The sequence below is a fragment of the Globicephala melas genome, chromosome 1, assembly GCF_963455315.2.
Source record: "Globicephala melas chromosome 1, mGloMel1.2, whole genome shotgun sequence".
Classification (NCBI taxonomy): domain Eukaryota; kingdom Metazoa; phylum Chordata; class Mammalia; order Artiodactyla; family Delphinidae; genus Globicephala; species Globicephala melas.
Window position 1 is genome coordinate 186,763,486 of NC_083314.1, and position 21,821 is coordinate 186,785,306.

Sequence of the window (21,821 nt, forward strand, 5' to 3'; positions counted from 1 at the left end):
CTCTGGAAAAACAAAGCTAAACACAGCATTCTGAGTGTTGCGTGACACAACCGACCCTCTACACGACACGGTAATAATGCCCATCGGTGGATATACGTATGGCAGAGGTTTTAAATTCCATGCATACAGATTTAATAACTGCAAAGAAAAACAGAAGCAAAAAAATTAAAAAACAAAAAAGAAACAAAAAACAAACAACAACAACCAAACAAACGCTGCATATACACGATGTCCCTTTTGCATTGCACTTTAGAAGGGAGGCCGGCAGCACCCGGCCCCCACCCAGTAAACCAAGGGCAAAACCCCACCGACGATGCCGTCACCCGGTCTCCGCTCCACTCGGCGGTTGCGGCACCACCCCCGGCCACGCTCGCAGCTGCCGGGGTGCTGGAACGGAGTCGGGCAGAGGGTTCTAGTAAGATCTCTCCATGTAAATAAATACCATGATTTTAGGACGGGCAGCCACCTCGTCTACTGGGAAATCATTTTTCAAGCTTGGGCATAAGAAACCTTATACAATTCGCATACAGTTGAGAGTAAACGAGATTATTTGGAATAAATGCAAGTAACTCATTGTGATAGTGGCAGATTCAATAGCTACTGAAGACATATTTTGGGGGTAAAAAGACAAGTCAGGGTTTGCTGTACAAGATGCTGGAAGGCACAGAACTACCCCCCGAAGTTCAGTTTTTGCATTTTCGTTTTCGTGTGATTCCCTTGTTCAACCAAGCACCAGAGGGGTTTCTAAACACTTGAGCACTTAGGATGTGAATGCTCTATAAATCGGTTTGCAGTATTTGAAAGTAAAAACCTCAGTTAACTGGGGAATAAAAAGAGAAGGGAAGATTTTTGACAAAGTGCAGTTCTAAATATACGTTTAAATGAACGAACAAACAAGAAGTGAAATAATGCTGTGTTTTGTTCCAATGCTGCAGCCTCAGTCCCCAAACAGAAGGAGCAACGTTTGCCGAATTGAGAGGGTTGCCTGGTCGAGGGCGCGTGTGCCCAGCCAGCGCGGACCCATCTCCCGTCGCCTCCAAGCACACCTGCGGACACACCTGTGGAAGGCGGGCCGGAGCGGCGGGCGGGTAAGGCGGCAGGGTTCCAGCTCATCGTGCCTGCGCGGTGCTCTCCGTGCCCTTCCCGGTGGCAGCACAGGAGACGGGGTTCCTTGTGGCTGAAAAAATAGACTCTGGAGAAAAACCCTTTGTGTTGTCACGCGGCCGCGGGCGCGGGATGAGCTGTGATGGCTTCGAGGGGCAGGGCGGCTGCCACCCTGGCTCCCTTGCGGGTCCTCAGGTGGCGTCACGTGTGGGTGGGGCTTTTAAAAGTTAGTCATTAAAAAACATGTTGATTTCTTTGAATATCAAGTCTCCTTATGGGTTTTAAATAGCTTATCACAAAAGTGTAAATGTTAGAACGATCCGGCAAGCGGAGCGCCAGCTGCAGCTACCGAGCTGGCCTCGACGCCGGCTGCAGGTGGGGACCGGCGTGCTTGCTTGACCTTGGCCAGTAGAAAATTTTGCAGTGGATTCCAAAAGTATGTGGTTCCAAACACTTGCTTGGTTCTAGGCACAGTAAGACGTTGTGCTATATGGACCGGGGCTGGGGGGGCCGGGGTGGGGGGTGGGGAGTGGCCCCGCCGGCACGGAGCCCCCAGCCCCGCCGCCCACCTGCCCGCCCGCCCGCCCACCCTGCGGCGTCCGCCCCGCGCAGCAGACAGTGGGTCCGGCTAGGGCTCCAGCTCGGCCGTGCTCTCGCCGCCCGTGGCCTCAGAGCGGGGCCGTGGCCACAGCTGCTCCTGCAGCCCCTTCACCACCTTCTCCAGGTGCTCCCGGGCCTCCCGCTCCCGCAGGAGGTCAGCCCGCAGCTGCTCGCGATCGGCCTCCGCGTGCTGCAGCTTCACCTGCAGGTCCTCGATCTGGAAGGGGACGCCCCGCGTTAGCCGGGCCCGCTCCCCACCTGGCCGCCGCCCCGGCCCCGGCCTGACCCTCCGGCCCATCACAGGCTCGCCCCGCCCGCCGCCCACTGGACCCGGGCTGGTGAGCCTGGCAGGGCCTGGGGGAGCTTCCCGGGCAGCACCAACCCTGCCCGCGGAGACCCCGAGTTGGGGAACTACCCGAGCCCCGAGTGCGGAGGCCTCGGGGCACCTCTCAGCCTCCTGGGCCCCGGCCCGGGCCCCGGAGATGGCCGTGAGACGGGACCCCGTCTCCCGACCCCAGGCCAGGCAGGGTGGCCAACTGGGACAGGCTGAGACTTTTAACAGTGCGTGAGGGTGAGGGTGAGGGTGCGGGTATGGGTGCGGTCCTCCCCCCAGGACAGGAGGTGAGGAGAGCCTGGGGCCAGGACACCCCCGTGGAAGGAGGACCCCAAAGCCCAGCAGGGCCAGGTCGGCCTGCAGGCTCCCCACGCCCGGGGCGGCCCCGCGAGGAGGGGAGGGACCCTGAGATGCTGATGGACGGTGCACGTGTCCTCCCCGGCCGGACAGCCCACATACCTGGGCCGAGTACTTGGCCCGCAGGCGGCCGGCCTCACAGCCCTTGTCGCACACGCGCGCCTGCCGCGCCTGCTCCAGTTCCCGCTTCAGGCGGAGCCGCGCCTCGTTGGCCTCCTTCATCTTCTTCTCATTCTCAGCCCGGAGCCGCTCGATCTCCTTCCGAAGGCTGCGCTTGGCCTCCGTGGCCTCCCGCAGCTTCTCCTTCTTGGCCACGCGCAGGAACTCCAGCTCCTGGGGCGAGGGCGCCGGCTCAGGGGCGCCCTCACGCCAGGCCTCTCCGGCCCCGGCCCTCCGGTGCCCACCGTGCACAGCCCGGGGGGAGTCCCTGCGGCCGGGGGAGGGGGCTCCCCCAGGCACGGTGCCATCTGGGGGCCCCGGGGACCCTACGCAGCCAGAAGGAGAGGCGGCGGCCCTTTTCGGGGTCTCAGCCCCGGCCCCCAACACGCTCATGAAGATGCATGTGGGGAGCCACACCTCCAACCAGAACCAGGGAACTGGTGCGGGTTTCTGAGAGAGTGGTGGGAATGGGGCTCTCGGGGCTGGCAGGGCTGTGCTGTGCTGGGGCCACGTGTCAGACGCCGGCTGAGGTGTGAATGCAGCTGAGCCCTGGGGTGACAGCCCCGCCCCCCACAAGGTGGCGCACAAGGCGACCAGGGGGCCGATGGCACAACCGCAGGGCCTCCAGCCCCCGCCGGGAAAGGAAGCAGTCCCGGGTGGAGCGGCCCGGAACCGGCGCGCAAGGGGCCGGCGGGGCAGCGCCCGCTCCTTCCCCGCACACTCGTGCCCCCGCCGGCCCCCGCCCGCCCCACCTGGTGGAGGCTGCGCTTGGCCTGCAGCGCGGCGCTCAGCTTCTCCTCCTGCTTCACGCGCATCTTCACCACCTCGTGCAGGAACTTCTCTTTGGCTTCCTTGGTGTCCAGGCCGCCCTCCAGGGCCTGCCGCAGATGCTCCAGCTCGGCCTCCAGCCCGCTGCTCGGGGCGTCGGCGGGGGCCGCGGCATCGGGGGCGCCGGGCGCCGCAGGCAGGGCGAGCAGGCCCGGGGAGCTCAGGTCCTTGGCGGAGCCGGATGAGGTAAAGGACGGGGAGGACAGCGAGGACAGCGAGGAGGTGACTGCAAGGCAGGCGGCGGGGGCGCGGGTCAGCAGGGGCCGCCCCCGGAAGAACGGGCGGGCGCCCCCGCCGCCCCAGGGCAGGTTTGCAGCCGCACTCACACTCCTCTCTTCCCTCCACCTCCACCTCGGCCTCCGAGTCCTTCTCCTCCTCGGGGGCAGGCCCGGGTGCCGGCGTCTCCGGGGCTCCAGGGGTGTCCACTGTCAGCTTCCGCTTCCGAGGCTGGACGCAGCTGGTGACGGGCTCGGGGGCCCGGGAGACGACCGTGGCGCAGGGCGGGCTGCTCGCCACCTTGTGCTGGGCTGGCGGTGCTAGGGCCACGTTGGGGGCCACGCCCGTCTCAAAACTCTTGTAGGAGTAAAAGCTGCAGGGGTGTGGCGGGCATCGGGGCCTCGGCATCTGCCCCTCGCAGCCCCTCGCCCCGCCCCTGTGCCCCTGCACGTCTCCGCACCTCCGCTGCACACCACCCCCCATCGCGGCCCCGGCTCCCATGGACCGTGCAAGGGAGCAGACACTACAGCCCGGGGCCCTGGGGGAGCTGCAACACGGCGACCAGCCACCATACGTGGGACAGGCCACAGCCAACGTAGAGCGCGCGGCCAACTCCAGACGCCACAGAAAATCCTAGCGTCCCCCCCCCACCCCCCATGCCATCAAAGAACCAGCACTTCTGCAGCTGCCTCAACCGGGGGGCTGGGGATCTGACACACAGCCTCCAGACCATGTGCCCGTCGAGCTCAGTGATGATTAAAGCGGGAACCTGCTTCCCCGACTGGTTCGGGGCCCCACAGCAGGGTCAGGCTGAGCTGGGACGCAGACATGCCCATCAGAGTTGGCGGGTACTCACCTGTCTCGAATCAGGGCTGGGAGGTGTGGGGAGAGCTCTTTGTCACTCGCAGAAACCGCAGGGGACCAGGGTCGGAAGGCAGAGAGGCGCTGGCGAGGGTGGATGCAGCCCAGGCTCTGTCGGGAGAGAGGCGCCGTCAGAGGCCGGGCCCCAGGCCGCCCCGCGCGCCCGCCCCGCACGCCCGGGCCACACGGCACCTTGCTGGAGGAGCCGGCCAGAGTCCGCAGCCAGCCAGACTGCTTGTCCTTCTCGGAGGGTGTGGGGTGCTGGGAGGGGGCGTCGTCTGCTTTTCTTACGGAGGCCGGGGGCTCGGAGACCTGTGAGCAACACAGAAGTTCCCGTTGGCAGGTTGCGAGGGGTCCCCCAGGGCCCAGTGTCAGACGCAGCTGAGTACGAGTCGTGTCCAGGGACGCGTACACCCTGCCCGACTCATCACCCAGGGCAGGCCCGGCCCCACAGCAGTGCTGCACACATGCCCACCGGGCACTGGTGCAAGGCAGCAGGAGGGACTCCTGCCCCTACCCTCAGGCCACCGCCGGTCTGGAAGAGGCAGCCCGGCAGGCAGGCTCGCTGGCCGAGTATAGGGCCCTGTTGGCACCACGCAGAGCTTTCCAGGGGCGCCACGCAGCACCCCCAGAGTTCTGGACTTCACCACATGGGGCCTGGGGCAGCTGCACGCTAGGCTGGCAGGGCAGCCCTGGGCCGTGCCCCCTCCCCGCCTGAAAGAACATTCCCAAAATGAACTGTGTTCAGTTTGGCAAGGAAGCCCCCTCGACTTTCCCAAGTCTTGCTGTCAGGGAAGGAAGCTTGGGACAGCGACCCCGGGCCCAGCAGCCGAGCGTTGTGTCTGCTGGATGCTGTGGCCCAAGTGGCCTCCTGGGCTGGTGTCAAACTTCCCCCCAGTCTGCTGGCACCAGAGTCCTGAGAACACAGGGTCCCTCCCCAAGAAAACAGAACAGTCTTTGGAGGACGGACGGTGCCTCCCCCACCCCGCCCCGGCCGGAGCCTGGGCGTATCCGGGAGGCCACTGAGGGCGAGGGGCTGGGGGACAGTGCCCATCACCCCCAGGCCAGACCTCAAGAGGGGTGGGGTGGATGGGGGAGGGGCTCCTTCTGCCCCAGGGGGCACTTGGAGAAAATACTGAACCCCAGAACTGACCCGAGGGTCAGCAGAGCCATCACCACAGAACTCAAGAGACAGGGGGCCAGGCTGGGCCAGGCCCCCCAGGGTGAAGGAGCCGGCACACGTGGGTGTGTGCGCAGGGAGCCAGGCTCCCTAACTCTGCTCCAGGCAACGTGTAGCCCTCGGGCCCCAGACCTGTGGGTCGGTCCCCGCACAGGGCAGCTGTCCCAACAAACAGCCTGCCCACCCAGCCCCAGGAGACGGTTCGGGGGTCCCACAGACAGCAGGGACCGTCTGCTCAGACCTGAAAACACTCAGGAAAGAGAGACCCACTTGGTGCTGCTTTTCAGGGGAAAGGAGTCGTGGTGATGCCTAGACCGGGCGACACCCACAAGGGTGGGGTTTCCTGTCTGGGCCCAGTTCTCAAGGGAGAGAAGCCACAGCGGCCCCGCCGGCTCCTCCGATTCCGAGAAACCTCAGGGAGCCTCGTGGCGGGTGTCAGATGAGCCGCGCGGCAGAGGCGGCTTCCCACTTCGGAGAAGGGCCGGAGCCTCCTGCCCCCGCCTCACCCCGAGCCCTGGTCCACCCAGGACGCGAGGAGGCAACTCGGGAAGCCGAGCAGCCCCTGAGACTCCGGACCCCGGTGCGCCCTCCAGGAAGCGCAGCCGACCGGTTACGAAAACGAGGAAGCAGCGGAAGAGGGGCTTGTGGAGCGAGGCTGGGCGGGCACGGGGCTGCCAGGGCCCCGAGGGAGTGCGGCCTCCTCAAAGCCCTGGGAAGGACGGGCCAGCGACAGCAGGCAGTCGGGGACAGAGCTGTGCGCGGCCATGGCCGCACGTCCCCCCGTGTGAGGAGGTGAGCCTGTGGCCTCCGGCTCCTGACCCCGCTGGGCGCCTCGAAGCCCAGGACGCTCCCCGGCAGTGGGGCTGGGCGCCCATGGCCACTTCCCCACAAACGAGGACCCGGGTGGGAGCACGTGCCCCGTGCACATGCCCCAGCGCGGGGGGTGGGGGTGCTGCCTGACTGAGAAGCCTGTAGGGACAGCGCCAAGACGTGGGTCCCAGGAGACACCCCACCGCCACAGGGTGCCGCCACGCAGGACTGCTCAGCGGCCATGCGCGTCCGTCACCACGGAGGACAGGACACGCGTCTGCCCGTAGGGCGCTCCCCACTGTGGGGTCTGTGTGTCACCCAGGGACCTGTGTACGTCTGCAAGGATTTGGGGGTACGATTTGGGAGTGCTGTCACTCCTGTGACTTTCATGTCCGGCCAGGCCAGGAGCGTCAGCCAAGTCAGAGGCACCAAACCGTGGGGCCCGCTGGATATGGGTGGAGTGGAGTGTGGACGGCTGCTGGGACTGTGGCCACCGCCAGAGACCAGTGCAACAGCAGCAGGCAGACCGGGCCGGGGGGGCTTCCAGCGTCCCCCACCTCGTGCTCCCAAGGGCCATACTTAGTGCCTGAGCCCCAAAGGCCCTGCAGGCCAGCCCAGCCAGGCAAACCTGGGGGGCTCCTCCCTGCAGGCAGCAGGCCCTGGACCCACTGGCGGAGCAGCCTACACCCTGTGCTAAGGCCCAGAGGTGGGGAAGGGGCGGAAGGAGGGCTTTGGGCCATCGAAGACGAAGCTCACCCTGGGTTTCTGAGTCCCCACCCCCAGTGCTGCACTGAGAGCCCCAGGGCCTGGCAGCACGAGGGCCTGGACGCTGGGCCCTGGCCTGCACATCTGGGGACCTCAGGAGCCCCCGGATGCTGGCAGTCCCCACCCCATGGGCCTGCCCTGCCGTGCCGCGCTCTGTTTCTTATGCCCTACACCTTGGACATCTTAAAACAGAAAGCGACAACGTACGTGGGGGAGGAAAGAACGGAGAAAGAACGTTCCAGATGCAGCTCGTGGCACCGGGCTGAGGCCTGAGCGCACGGCGTGACGTCCGCACACACAGAGCGCTGGGGCATACCACCCCCCACGTTCCCAGCTCTGGGGCGACCCTAGCAGTACAGAAGGGCGGATCCCACTAACCGCAATGCAGAGCCGGGGACCAGCAGGGCACAGAGCCGCCCAGCGCTAACCTGCACGGGACACAGCAAGAGAAGCCCAGCAGCAAGGGCAGGACCAGCCCCAAAGGGCCCAGGGCTCAGAGAGGAAGGCTCAGACTCAGGCCTCGAACACAGACACGCAGGCAGGGCTGAGGGAGATGCCGCCTGAACACGGCGCAGCGGGGCTGCCCGGGCTGGGCCCAGCATGGAGCACGTGGGAGTGCATGCCACCCAGGCGGCTGCCCGGCTGGAGCAAGCGGCCACTCAGTCACCTCCCTGCTCAGGTCCACGACTGCATCCGTGAGCCCTTGTGGGATGTGCAGGTGACAGGGCTCCACCCGCCCAGACAGGCGCCGCGCTGCCCTGAGATCCGCCACCTGCATGGAGGCAGGCGTCTGTCCAGGGCGCCCCGGGCCGTCAGGATGAGGGGCCTCCCTGCACCCCCAGGGGGCACACACACCTGCTCAGGGTCGTGCACATGCGAAGCTCAGCTGTGCAGGCCACGCACTGGCAGCCAGAGGAGAGCGGTAACCACCCCCCTCCCCGGGCTGGATCGGTCTGTTTTCTCGCAGCACAGAGGCGTCCCCTCTGGCCTCGGGGCCTAAGGCCAGGATGCCCGCTGCCCTGGGCGCTCTGCAGGGCTGAGGGCGGCTGGTCCCCACACGCCCTCTGGTCCAACAGCACTAGACAATGTGTCTGGGGGGCCAGGTGGGCGCGTCCACCCAGTGAGACCTGCGCCGCTGGCCAAGGAGCACGGCCTGGACAGAAGACCTGCCCCACGGAGGAAACGACACTTGGCTCCCCCAACTCTTTGCTGGGGGTGGGAGTTCTGCCACCTCGGGGACCAGGCCCAGATGAGGGTCCGGCCAGGCACTGTGCTCGGCCAGGAGGCGACACGCACTGTCCAGCCGCCAGACCCTGGTCGTCAACTTGTTAGAAGGACATCAGCCTCGGTGTCACCCCCTGCCCCCCGGACCCCAGGCTGACCCAGCCCAGCCAGCAGATACAGGAAGAGCGCCAGCCTCTCCCCGGAGGCAGCGAGCAGCCCCCACAGATCAACACGAGGGGCCACGTCCCCACCTCTCGGCTGTGAGCGCACACCTTCCAGGTGAGCGGGAAGCCCCACGGGAAGCTCGCACAGAGCTGGGGGTGTCCTCCAGAGGCACGTGCCCTGCTGTGCAACACACCTGCCTGCACCCCCTATATCATCCCCTCCCCACCCACCCCCCCTCCACCTCTTCACCAGGCGGCGGCGAGTGTGCTGGGAGAGCAGCCAGCCTCAGAGCCGACCTGCAGGCAGCGGCTCCCCTTTGCCAGCTCACAGTCCGACAGATTCTGCACCAAAGGCCCAGGCAGGCTGTGCTAGGGGCCGCGAGAGCGCCTCACCCACCGTCCAAGGCGGCTCTCACTTCAGGGATTTCAGGGAAGGGCTTTGGGACGCGCCGGGAGGACCGGGTGGGCGTGGGGAGAGTAACTGCTGCCGGTCCCGTGCAGAAGGCAGAAGCGGAGGGGCGAGACCACTGGCCGCCAACCTGCAACACCAACTGCTCCAGGAAGCTGTAACGATGGTCCAGAGCCCGCGGCACCTCCCCCCAGGCCAGTGGGGAGGGGGGGGCGGCGGGGGAGCAGCAGGATCACCCAAACGCCCAGGAGACCGAGATCGGGAGAGAGCCGCCGCGGCGAGGCCCCGCTCACGGGCCACCGGTCAGGACGAAGGCGGCCGAGCGCAGCCCGGCCTGGGCGTCAGGGGCTGCTGGACCTGCGCTGCCACCGTTATGAGCTCATTTTCCACACGGCTGGAAAGCGGGTCCTTGAAAGGACACAAGCCAAACCTCCCCTCTGCTCCTCACGTCCTCACCGGGCTCTCGGGGCTCTCGGGGTGAGGGCGGCCAGGGGAGGGCCCTCCCGGCTCCCTAAGGCCGAGACTGTTTCTGTGCAGCTCCCCTACGATAAACTGCTTCCTCAAACCATCTCAGAGAAAACCTGAAGGTGAAGCGTCTGGAGGAACCATGAGGGCTCCGACGGTGTGAGCCCCACCCCCAGTGAGCCGCTTAGATGACACCAAAGCACAAGGAACCAAAGATGAAACAGCGGAGGGGGAATTCAGCAGCCTCAGACATTTGTGCTTCAAAGGACGCCATCGAGAAGGCGAGAAGACAGCACGCACAACGGAAAAAAACCTCTGCAATCACCTCTGATAAGGGACCTGGATCCAGAACACATGAGAACGGAAACTCGAGACAAAAACAAGCCATCTCAAGGGCGAAGGCCCTGGACAGGCATTGCTCCCAAGGCGGCACACACACGGCCAGCAAGCGCAAGCACGCGAAGACATGCTCAGCGTCACTGACCATCAGGGAAACGCACCTCACACCCGTCAGGACGGCGCCGATCACAACCAGAAAGCAAGTGTCGTGAGGATTCAGGGAAATCGGGAGCCTGCGCGCCGCTGGCAGGGATGTGACCCGGGGCAGCTGCCAGGAAAGCTGGTGTACAACCACCCCGTGACCCCCAGTAAACACCCGAGAGGACTAGAAAGAGGGACTCACACCTGGTACCAGAATCTAGACCAAGTGCACGGGAACACCTGTCACCTCGTACGCCTGCAGGTGAACCTACAACCACCTCAAAAACAACGTAGAATTTAAAAAAACACCGTGAGGTGCCCCTTCACACTCACTAGGACGGCTGTAATTGTTGAAAGGATGGACGCTACAAAGCGTCGGTGAGAGGGGGCTTCCCTGGTGGTGCAGTGGTCGAGAGTCCGCCTGCCGATGCAGGGGACGCGGGTTCGTGCCCCGGTCCGGGAAGATCCCACATGCCGCGGAGCGGCTGGGCCCGTGAGCCGTGGCCGCTAAGCCTGCGCGTCCGGAGCCTGTGCTCCGCAACGGGAGAGGCCACAACAGTGAGAGGCCCGCGTACCGCAAAAAAAAAAAAAAAAAAAAAAAAGCGGCGGTGAGGATGTGGAGAAACCGGAACACTGTGTGCTGCTGGTGGAGGAACAGAGCTGCCGTCGCCGTGGAACAGTCTACAGAACTGCCGTACAGTCCAGCAACTCCACTCCTGGGCCTGTACTCAAGATTACTGAAAACACACCCGCAAAAACATCAGACACGAGTATTCAAAGCAGCATTATTCGTAACAGCCAAATGTCCGTCAGTGGGTGAATGAAAAAACAAAACGTGGTCCCGTCCATCCACACACCGAGTATCGCTCGGCCTTGACGAGGAGTGAGGCACAGACACGCGACACGGTGGAGCCATGAGGACACAGCACCTGGTGAGAGGAGCAGACGTGAGAGGCCACATGGTCCCATTCCCGTGAAACGTCCGGAACGGGAAATTCCGCAGACAGGAAGTGCATCGGTGGGTGCTGGGTGATGGGGGGCCCACGGGGCACGGGTTTCTTTCAGGGTGATGGAAACGTCCTAAAATTAGACGACGGTGATGGGTGGCATATACTAAAACTCACTGGGTCATACTCTTAGAAAGGGCGCATTTTCTGGCACGCGAATTACATCTCAACAAAGCTATTACTAAAAATATCTATTAGAAAAATAAAAGGAACTGTTGGTTGAAAAACCCAACCACTGAGGATCGAGGGTTCCTGACTGAGGAGCCCGGGGAGCCGCTCAAGGTCCATGGCACCGAGACGGCGTCAGGGGTCAGGCAAGGTCCCGGCGGGGCTGACATCCACTGGGCACCTGGCCGGGCAGCCAGGGCATGTCCAGGGTGACAACGTGGCCCTGGCCAGGGTCCCATGGCGGGTGGGTGTGGGGCTGCACACAAATGCAGAGGCTCGACACGGAGGGCGGCCCCGAGGTCCTGAGGCCCACCCCGGCCCCTGCCTCCCAAACCCTGTGGCCTGGCGTCCTGGCAGTGGGCGCTCCGGAAGCCCCACCCCGGCTGGCTCTCTCAAGCCTGGTGCCACTTCACAGGTAGGGCCAGAGGGCGCTGCTCAGGCCACCACCTCACACAGCAGGGGGCAGGAGAACCTTCAGCGCGCTGGCCGGCATCCACCCGCTCCCCCCACCAGCACCCGCCCTCTGGCCCTCCCCGCTCTGTGCCCCGACCCTCAGCAGCTGAAGACCTAGGTCCCCTGGCAAGACATGGGCACGTGGGCACGCCCAGGTCGGCACCCAGGGGCAGCACCCTCTGGGGGATCAACTCGGCATCACCTGTGGCCCCATCACCATCTTACAAGCCACTCGGAAGGCAAAGCAGTCCCCCCACCCCGGCCCCCAACCTCAGGGGCCTTCCACCCGCAAGAACGAGCCTGCACCCCCCCGACTGAGGCCTCAGAAAAGCGGTGAGAGACGTTCTTACAAATGTACAAATCGGCAAAAACGTGTCTAAGGGAGCATTTTTTAAAAGTTACAGACGGCATACGAAAACCACGTTTAAAAAAAAAAACATAGCAATCTTACAAAAAAAAGAAAAGAAAAAGTCTAGGAATCTTAATACAACACATCTATTTCTAACTGAATCTTAACACGGAATTCCACTCCTAACTGATATTTCTGAATTAGAAAGTCACTGCTGGTCTGGAGTTGAGGCAGCACTGAGGGTCTGTCACCCGGATTCTAGGTGAGGAGCAAGAAACACACTGGAAGCATTCCTGAGACTTCCAAGCCCCAGGACAGGACCCAAAGTGATTTGTCCCCCAGAGCAGGGACAGGTGAGTGTAAATGACCGCAGCCCGGCGGGGGCTCGAGGCGGGGGTCCCGGGGAGACCCCCGTGGGGCAGGGGCCGGCCAGGGAGCCTGGGGTCTCTCCGTGACATTCAGAGCGCCCCACGGTCCAGCTGCTCATTCTGCAATTTTCCTGTCATTTAGCGGATCAGCAGAAAAACAGCCAGGACCACAGACAGAGATGAAAAGTTCCTGCTGGGCAGCATGGGGCCTTCAAAGCAACCCACCCCACCTCTCTGAACCCCGGTGGAGGTGGAGCTGTCACAGCCGTCAGGCTGGGATTCCCGGAGATCGGTGGGGGCAGCAGCCTCCAGCCCCGCTTCTCAGCCCCGGAACCCCGGTCCGCACACTCTGACACCGGAGAAGACAAGCGAGCGTCCCCGTGGCAGTGTGGAGCTGAGCCCAGGAGGACACGCCCACGTCACGTGCTGGCCCAGGAGGCCCACCACGACCAACAAGGGCCTGGGGCCCCCGCCCACCATGCAGTGGAAAGTCCCTCAAGAACCCATAACCATGGACCTGCACGGACCCCTAAGAGGGGCAGACACCCACAGACCCTACACATGAGGAGCACAGGGTGGGAACACCCAAAGAGACGCAGCCGGAGCGGAGCAGACACAGAGAGAAGCTGTGCATGTGGGTGGGCACCAGCGCCGGGCAGGCACATGGCACCCCGCAGAGCGACCCCCCCCCCCCCCCCGCTCTGCAGGACTCTCCCGCCCGGGGTGAGCCTGTTGCCCACAGGGACCGCAGCAGCTCGAGGGGCGGGCAGTCAGCCCCGCTCCTGCAGCCACGTGGACCCACCGCCAAGACCGGGGCCAGCCCTGCTGGGCCCCTGAACCCCTGCCCGGGGTGGGCGCAGCAGGGAATCGCAGGCTCCTTCCTGCAGGGATGCCCGCCTCGCCTCAGAGGGAGGCCGCAGAGGAGAGAGTGTGGCTCCCCGGGGCGATGGTGGGGCTCCGGGCCACCGCATCCCACCTAGGCTTTGTGACGAAGTCCTGCCAACAGCACCCACGTCTCCTACAGCGCAGCTCTCAGCCCCCACGCTTGGGACCACTACCTCTAAATCAGCCCAAGGGCTGCGTCATGGACGGTCCTGCAGATTTCACAGTTCTAGAAACTGCAGAGCTATTTTTGTAAGTACCATTAATATTTTCCACGTGATAATTCATGTTTCATATTATGCTTAAATTAACCTATTTTCTGATTACTGTGGTACAGAGGAAGCGGATTAACTTTGCAAGACAACCCCAAACCCCAAAATGAAGTGAAAATAGCAGTTTTACAGATTTGCTTTGATTTTTTTTAAACTTAAATGGGTCACCTTTTCTGTTATTTCCACACCGTCGACAAGAATAAGTTAAGACTTTTCTAAGGAAACAGTCGCTGCCCCTCCCCTGGGAACCAGACCTCAGCGGCTCTCAATGGAGGGGTCCGCATTCCCTCCGCAAGCAGGGACCTTTGGCCTGGCTCCCAGAGGGAGGTCCTCCCACCCACCCCCCACCAACCCTCCTGTGGAGGAGAATGCAGGGAGGGGACGGGAGGGGCGGGGCGGGGCTCTGGGAAGGGGTGTCCCTGAAGACCCTGGACATCAGCCCCGACACGGGGAGGCCTCCGGTGGCCCTACAGTCCTCGTCACGTCACGGACCCGCCACCAGCCCTGCTGCACAAGGCCTCCCACACCCCTGCAAAACCTCCCTTTTAGCATCAGAAAATCAGGGGAAGTCCCCCGCTGGACCAGGCAGGGTGGAACGGAACCTTTTCTTTTCCTTAGCGGTCACTGGAAAGTAACTGTTAAAAGGACTTTACAAAAAAAACCCCAAACACCAGAACCCCAGGAACAATGAAGCTGTTCTGGGGCTCATTCTACTCTTAGGACAATGTCCTTGAGGGGTGGTGAGGGACAGCGTCCTTCCCAGCGCCCTGACCGGCCGGGGGGGTGGGGGGGGCATAGTGGTCGCCAGGCCTCCAGGCCTCCAGGCAGAGAGGGAGGAGGGCCAACAGGCCTCGCCATCCAGAACAAGAGAGGAAGCCAGCAGGCAACACAGGGCACTGGGGCCGCCCTTCTGGAGGGTGACTAAGAACCAGCCTGAGAGGAAGAGGACAGTTTACGGGGCAGCGGGAGGGGCGGGGCTGGACACCACCATGCCCCATGTGGCCCTCACCCCACCAAGGCCCCTCGGGAAGGTCGGCCTCACCCTCGACCCCCACCAAGCCTCTGACGCAGGAACCACCAGGACGCATGGGCGCTGTCCCCAGCCAAGGGCCCTGATGCAGCAGCGGGCACACGGGCCGGGCAGCAGCTCTGCCGGGTCACCAGCCGCCCCGCCGCCCCTACCTTCTCCTGTTCTGCCCCCCGCCCCACGTCCGTGCCCAGATGCCAGCCTGTCCCTGGCCCCTCTGCTCACACCCACAACTGCCGCCAGGGGTTCCGTGGGCGCCTCACCACACCCACGGCGTCTCCCTCATCGCCCCTGGGGACACAGCCCCCGTGCCTTGCGGGCCCCAGGTCCCCTCCACTGGCCTCCTCCTCCGAGCTGCACGCCATGCCGGGTGGGGGCCAGGGCCACCCTCTGCTGCTTAAACCTCCAGGGCACCCCCCCACACGCCCCCGGACTCACAGCTGACACCTGCCGTGCTCGGACCAGGACAAGATCGGGGCACACGCGAGCGGACGGGCGTGTAGGGGCGTGTAGCCTGCACACACGCATAACACGGCACTCTCGTGTGTGATCTGTCACCTGCTCCAGGTGAGAGCCTCAGAGAGAAGCCCGGGCCCGGGGCAGCCGGGAGTCAGCGGGGACCTGGCAGGCCTTTCACTGAGCAGAGCCCTAGACCTGGCAGGCTGGTGGGGTGGCTCCCAGGTGGCCCTGGGACAGGCCCTGGGGAGAGAGCCCCCAGCCCCGCCTGGTCCCATCAGTCAGGGCACCGATGCGGACGCTGGCCGGGGGCGCTGAGCCAGGATCAGAGGCTGCCGGGACACAGCAGCCTCCCACGTCCTTCCAGTGAAGGGCCTTCCGCTCCTCCAAACGCCGACGTGATGCCGGCCGAGGGTCTCCTGAGGTCTCGGGACCCTAGGCCTCGGCTGCGAGCGGAGGGGGCGGCAGATGGCGGAGCACCTGGGGGCCCAGGGCAACTGAGGCCCTGGGCTGCTCAGCGTCCCACCCTGGAGGACACACTACAGGAGGCCGAGGCGGGAACGCGTCCCCAGACTTGGCTCCGCCATCTCACCCGCCCCCCACTCCCGCGGGAGGAGCCGCCGGGCCTGGGGCTGGGAGCCCGAGACCCCAGGTCTCTGTGCACAGAAAGCCTGCTTGCCACGCGCCAGGCCCTGTCGCAAGCTACGCATCCCAGCTCGCCTGAGCGGGAGCCTCGGGGGTGGGTGCGTGAGCCAGGACGGAAGGAGGACCGGGAACCTGGGGGCCGGGGTCCTGGAGAAGGTGACACAGGTGCTGCGGGCTGGTCAGTTCTGTGGAGGGACTCGAAGGCCCAGGAGCTCCATGCCCAGAAGAAAGGCCCGGATCCCGGCCACCATCAGCGTCCCGAGGGCACTGCCATGACACCCACGGGTCAACCACAGCCCAACCTCAGAGTTGACTTCACTGACACACAGACACGACGCCAGTAAAGAGGCCCAGCCCCAGGCGAGGGCACGTGATGGACCCCGAGCGCCCCCAACCCGTGCATCCTGAGAGGCAGGAGGGAATCGGTGCTGCTCTCAGCACTCCGCCCACCAGACCCAAATTCCAGTGCTGACCGTGCCGGATGGGGGGCTTCCAAAGAGGCAGCCGGCGGGGAGAGACGAGGACTCTCTGCTCTCAAACGACCCCTCCCCCTGGCTGGCACCCAGCTCCCTGGGCCCCGGGAGGCCCTCGGAGGACGAGGTCCACCGCCCACACGCCCCATCCCACTTAGGGGAGCCCCGTGCTCAGTCCACGGGAGCAGACCCTCCCAGCAGCCCACCTCGCAGGGACCACAGAGCCTGAACCACCCTCGGGGGTAGAGGAGGCCGCTCACGACGTTCTTGGGGTCCAAACTGCCCATGTCAGGAGCTCCCCGTTTCTCTCCACATCAGAATTTTTCCTGTCCAGGGAGCACTGTCCCCGTCTTCAGAATCTAAGTAAAAACATCCCCAAGATGTACCCACCCAAAGGGGACAGGCGGCCAATCTCTGCACAGCATGGGGGTCTCCCGGCCCTCCAGAGCCTGACACCAACTCCCACACACCCCCGGGGGCAGGAGGAGGGCCGGGAAGGGGGTCCTAGGAGGCCCCTCCCACGAGGGCTTTTTAACCTGAAGGTAAGACACCAGGGCTGGCTTTGCAGGCACACGACCGCACACTGGGGTCAAGGCTCTGCTGGGGTCACCTCTTCACCTTCGATCAAATGTTATTTTGTAAATGAAATCCAACGGGACAGGGGTGTGTGCAGAGCCAGAGAGATGGCGTGTGACCCCAACGGGCCAGGGCTTCCCTTCAGACAGAGGGGGCCATCCGCCTCCCACCCCAGCCCAGGAGGCCGTCCTGGCCTCTCGGTACCCACGCTAGAGTCAGAGACGCGGCCAGAACAGGAGCTGGGGACCCGGGTTCTCGTCTCTCCCGCCTTCCACACCTCAGAGGGAGGCAGAGGCAGCTGGGGGTGGGGGGCAGCGCCGTCAGCCAGACAAGGACGAAACACGCAGGCTGCAGCGACCCTGCACACACCTCAGACGCTCTCATCTTTGCATTTAAAAGTGGCATCACACGACGGCAGGAGGAACAGTAAAACTCAGGGTGATAGCTTAAATTTTTAATTTTTTCTTTATCGGAAATGGCATTAAAAAACAATAACCCCCCCCCCCCCACTGCGACAAGTTGAGAGACCTCAAAAGAGAGATGAAGTGTAGGCATTTCAGGCCCTTTCCTCCTGCTTCCCAGACAAAAGCCGGGTTACGAAGCCAGCCCAGACCCTCAACGCGCTCGGTCACCGTGGACCCGCAAGGTGCCCAGCTGCACAGGCTCAGCAGCGGCCACTCGCCGTCCTTGGGGACGCAAAGGGCTGCCCACAGAAGCCGGCCCTGCGGTCCAGTGTCACCCACGTGGAGCCCCAGGGCGCGTGTGAGCGCCACCCGGAGCTGAGCCTCGGCTCACGCCAGAGCGAGGGAACTTGGAAACCACTCTCTAACCCGTTAAGGATAAGATCCTCCAAAAGAAGACTTTTAAGCCCATCTGTCAACACCTCCCAAGTGCACACGGAGCTGGTGATGGCGGGGAAGACAGAAATTCACTGGGGAGGCTGCCGTGAGCTGCCGCCCAGCTCCCCACAGCTCCGCGAAAACCACCATGCATCTGAACCAGAGCTCAAGGCAGCACACAGGCTGCCCACTGGGGTCCAAACACACTTCAAAGCCAAAGGGTTTTCTGTGCTCCCAATTCTAATTACAGGAAAAGGTCACTTCTTTTTATCGTTGGGGGTGCATCTGTCCAGGAAGCACACACGTGGGCCCCTAAACTCCCCTGTCCACACCAGCCACTGACGGGAATGTGATAGGGATGGAGCCGCAGGACCGTGCGTGGAGCGCCCACCCCGCCCTCCAGCCACGGGGGCCACAGCAGAACCCCGGGTGGGTGCGGCCGGGTGGGCAGGTGACCCAGAGGAGGGTGGCTGAAAGCCCATCTGCCTCCACCTCTCCTCCTCCAGGTGCAGGCCTCCTGGGGGGGAAGGGAAGGGAGCCCGACCCACGGCGCTCTCGCAGCGGCACTGGCAACGGCTCCCCGGTCAGCTGGAGACCTTGGGTTCCCCTGGAGGGGCTCTCAGGAGGGGCGCAGCAGCAGGGGGAGGCAGCCTGGCCCCTCACCCAGACCTGCAAGCAGCCCCGAGAGAAATCAGGGTGACCCGGGGCCAAAAGGAGGCTGCCGCGAGCCAGGCGTGGGCGGCAGGACCAGCGGGCGGCGCAGGCCGAAGGCAAGACACACCGGACCTGGCCACCGCCGCGGCACCGCTGGGCCAGACCCCGTGCAGCCTCCTCCGCCAGCAGGCGGGGTCCCAGGGGAGCTGCCCTCCACTCCTCAGCAACCTAAAGATCCTCCCCAGGCAGGTCCCCTCCCCCAGGCACTGCACGTGCCGACAGCCGACAAGGCCCAGCCCCGCTCTTGCAGGCACCCCGGCCTCAGCGGGCAGCTGGAGGGACGGCACTTTCGCCCGCTTCCCCGCCAGGAAGTAGCCCCGGCCGGCCCCGCCCACGCCGCCGGTCTGTTCGGCTTCCTCAGCGCCTGCACCTCCTCCCTCCCTTCCTCTCCCCCTCCCGGCAGCCGCCCTGCTTGTTTTCTCGCCATAGAAACCGACACAACACTGAGCCCAGCGCTTGAGCCGGCGCGGGTGGACGGTGGCGCTGCCCAGCCGCGGGGCTACTCAGAGCTGGCGCGGTGGCCGCCTCTGCTTCCAGGCGGAGGCACCGAGGCCGGCAAGGGGCCAGCGAAGTCACCGCTGGTGTATCCCCGGTGAGTCCCCAAGCCCAGGCTGAAAGACAGCTGCTCGTTGGTCCCAAAGACGTGACCCTGGAGACACAGAGCCGAGAGTCCACGGGCCTGTCGCCAGCACTGACCAGGGCACAAGGCGGCAGGGCCACCAGAGTGGGTTCCTAGTAAAATGAAGAACACACGGCGTGAAGCGCACCGCGTCACCCTCACACTCGGATGAGGGTCTCCAAGGGGGCCCAGCCCCTCCCGTCTGAGGCTCATCCCTGCCAGTGGGGTGGGCTGGGGTGGGGAGGGGGACGAGGGTGACCAGCACCGGGGAGGAGGCTATGTGGCCCACACTGGGCCCAGGAGAGCCAGGACGCGGGCAACAGGGGTGAGCGGGGGACGCGGCTGAAGAATCCACACCAGTTTTTCATCTGAAAAATGGGGCGGCACAGGCTCTGCTACCGCAGAGCAGAGGACGTGGAGTTTCGCGAACGTCTAGCCCTAACACGTCTCGCCTACAGCAGGAGCCACGCCGGTCACATGACAGCCCCGTAGCTGCAGAATCCCCACCACTGGTGAGCCAGGCAACGGGCCCTGAGACCCCTGAAGCTCCCCTCCTGCGGAGCATCCCAGGACACCCCCCCATCAAGAGGCAGGTGGGGGCAGGGCCTGGCAGGGGCAGGAGGCCAGGGGCCCAGGCACCAAGGCTCTCCCAGTGCTGCCAGGCCAGACTCCGGGTGACATGGCTGCACCAGGGGACCTGCCCAGCCCAGGACCTGACCCCACCCCCGCCCCCGCCCATACCAGCCCCCGGGCCCCCTTCTCTCACTGCACAAAGCCAAGGACCCCACAGGGAAGGGAAGGGTGTCTCAGCAGCCATGGGGGAGGGAGCAGAGACAGGGGCTTCCTGTGCCTTCTCCTTGGGGGGAGGAGGGCTGGGGCCACCATTACAATCAGCGGCCGGCCCCTCGCCCCAGGTCTGGGCCTGCTCTGCCCACTGTGGCCAAGGCCACAGCAGGGACCGGAGCCCACGGCCCACCCGCGCTCTCTCTGACCCTCACTGACCCTAAGACCCGAGTTCACATGATCTAATAGGAAGACTGGGGTCTCCGGTTTCATTTTTTAATACCCACGCTATAGCCTGTGTTCGCTGCTGTTTTCTAGGCCAGGTGTACATTCTTAAAAGGTGCACGTGTGAGGTGTCAGGTGACACGGCCTCCTCTCTGCAGGCCAGGAGACTGGGTGTCATGTCGGGGTTGTTCAGGGGTTCAATCACATGCGGTTACAGCAGGCCGGGCTCTGGCAGTGACATTGGGAACACCGGGCCCTCCCTCTGCAATGGTGACCCAGGCGGCCTCCTGGAGAAGGGGCCGCCATCTGCCCACACAGGAACGGGTTCCACCCCAATGGCTAACGTGTCTCCTAAACGCTAATGACACAGATGGCGGGAGAGGGGGTGTCACCACTGAATCTGCTTTTTGAAAGATCCCACTTGAAACAACTAAAGGAGAAACACCTCACTTCTCTCAAGGAGCCCGCCGACCTCCGGCCTCGGTCTCCCCCTAGCAAGGTGTGCACATGGGGCCAGAGTGAGGCAGACAGCGCCTCTATCTGCAGGGCTGGGGCGTGGGGTGGCCTTGGCCGGGGACAGCTTTCCACGTCCGTGACCCTCCCCCAGCCCCCTGCACTTGCAGCTGGAGCAGTCCTTAGAGGGAAGGAGGCATTTCCTGTGCCCCCCCCTCCCAATTTCCCGACATTCTTGGCAAGCCCAGAGGAGAGGAGGTGACAAGGACGGGAAGGGGCTTGGAAGTGGAGGGGCGGGAGGACGCGGCGCCCGGAGAAGGCCGGCGGGCAGGAAGGGGCTCTCCATCAGGGCATCCCCCGTGGGGTGTCCGCCAGGCCTGCAGCACCCACAGAGACGCAGGGGGCCAGGGACCCGGGCCTTCAGGACACGGAGATGCCCGGCGGCTGGGAGTTGGGGTGACTGTCCAGTCCTTGGCCACTAAGCCCCAGAAGTGCTCTGCGGCCCCACCTGGCATTCAGCCGCCCCCGCTGGACTGGGAGGGAAAGCCCTGCACTGCTCACCGGCGCAGCCTGGGGCCTCCAGACACCAGGCCCATGACAACTGGGCCAGAAACGCCAGCGCTGCGTGCGGGGCCAGAGCGACCGGAGCCCAGGAGCCCAGGAGCCGGGGCGGCTGCTTCTCCCACAGGCTGTGGAAACGCCCTCCCCGCACGCCCAGCAGGACAGGACGTCAGAGTCTAAGGCTGCAGTCAAGGGCTAAGGGAGGGACCCGGATGGGGGAGCGGTGCCCCCGGGGCCAAGTCACAAGGACCAGCGTGGGGTCACCCTGGGGTCCACACACGCCATGCAGCCCTGTGGGTGCACGGAAGCCCGGGGGATCCACGGCCGTCCCAAGGCCCTGGGTGTCTCGGGGACACAAGGTGTCGGAGCTTCCTGGGGGTTGAGGCAATGGCTGGGATGGAGACCCTGGGCCCGCAGTCCCGCATGCTGGGAGCTCTGGAGTCTGGCCAGCACCGGCCCTCCAGCAGGTGGTCTCTTCCTCCTGCAGGGTTAGGGACGCTTCTGGCCGGAACAAGGAAGCCCGGACGCTCGGGGTCCCCACCCAAGGCCAGGACTGATCTCCACAGACGCCCTGGGGCTCAGTGGCGCTCCTGGCCTTCCGCCCAACCCTGGCAGCAGGCACAGGAAAGGGCAAAGCCCTGCAGGTCCGCATGGGACCCGGCTGCGCACCTATCAGAAATGAGAACGCCACGGTGGTGGCTGACAGCCCGGGCCTCAGGGCCGCGTGCCCGCTAACCATGCACAGCCCCGACAGACACCCCATCTGTATTCAGCCTCGGAGCAGCCCCATCTCCCCGCAACATTCCAGGACCCACGGAGAGGCCTCTGTCTTCAGAACAGGAAGGTCAGGCCCCTGCTCTAAGGGGCTGAGAGAGAGGGACACATGAGGACCACGTGATTCTGCCTGGGGAGTGAGTGACCAGGTGGGGACTTCTCCACTGGGAGTCGTCTTCAAAGCAAGTTTAGGAATCTGCATGTTGCAAGAATGGCCCCAG

At 64.3% G+C, this 21,821-nt stretch overlaps 1 protein-coding gene across 1 annotated transcript in view; it reads right to left on the reverse strand.

The window, feature by feature from the left end:
• Positions 1 to 1,693: 1,693 nt before the first annotated feature.
• The window catches only part of SKI (SKI proto-oncogene), a 54,788-nt gene continuing 34,660 nt past the window's right edge, over positions 1,694 to 21,821 (reverse strand). The window contains exons 2-7 of the mRNA XM_030880994.2: positions 4,652 to 4,771; positions 4,455 to 4,570; positions 3,709 to 3,971; positions 3,307 to 3,608; positions 2,498 to 2,728; positions 1,694 to 1,921 (exon numbers count right to left, since the gene is read on the reverse strand). Of these exons, the coding sequence (XP_030736854.1) occupies positions 1,733 to 1,921; positions 2,498 to 2,728; positions 3,307 to 3,608; positions 3,709 to 3,971; positions 4,455 to 4,570; positions 4,652 to 4,771 (1,221 nt within the window). The 3' untranslated portion in view covers positions 1,694 to 1,732. The remainder of the gene's footprint in view (positions 1,922 to 2,497; positions 2,729 to 3,306; positions 3,609 to 3,708; positions 3,972 to 4,454; positions 4,571 to 4,651; positions 4,772 to 21,821) is intronic.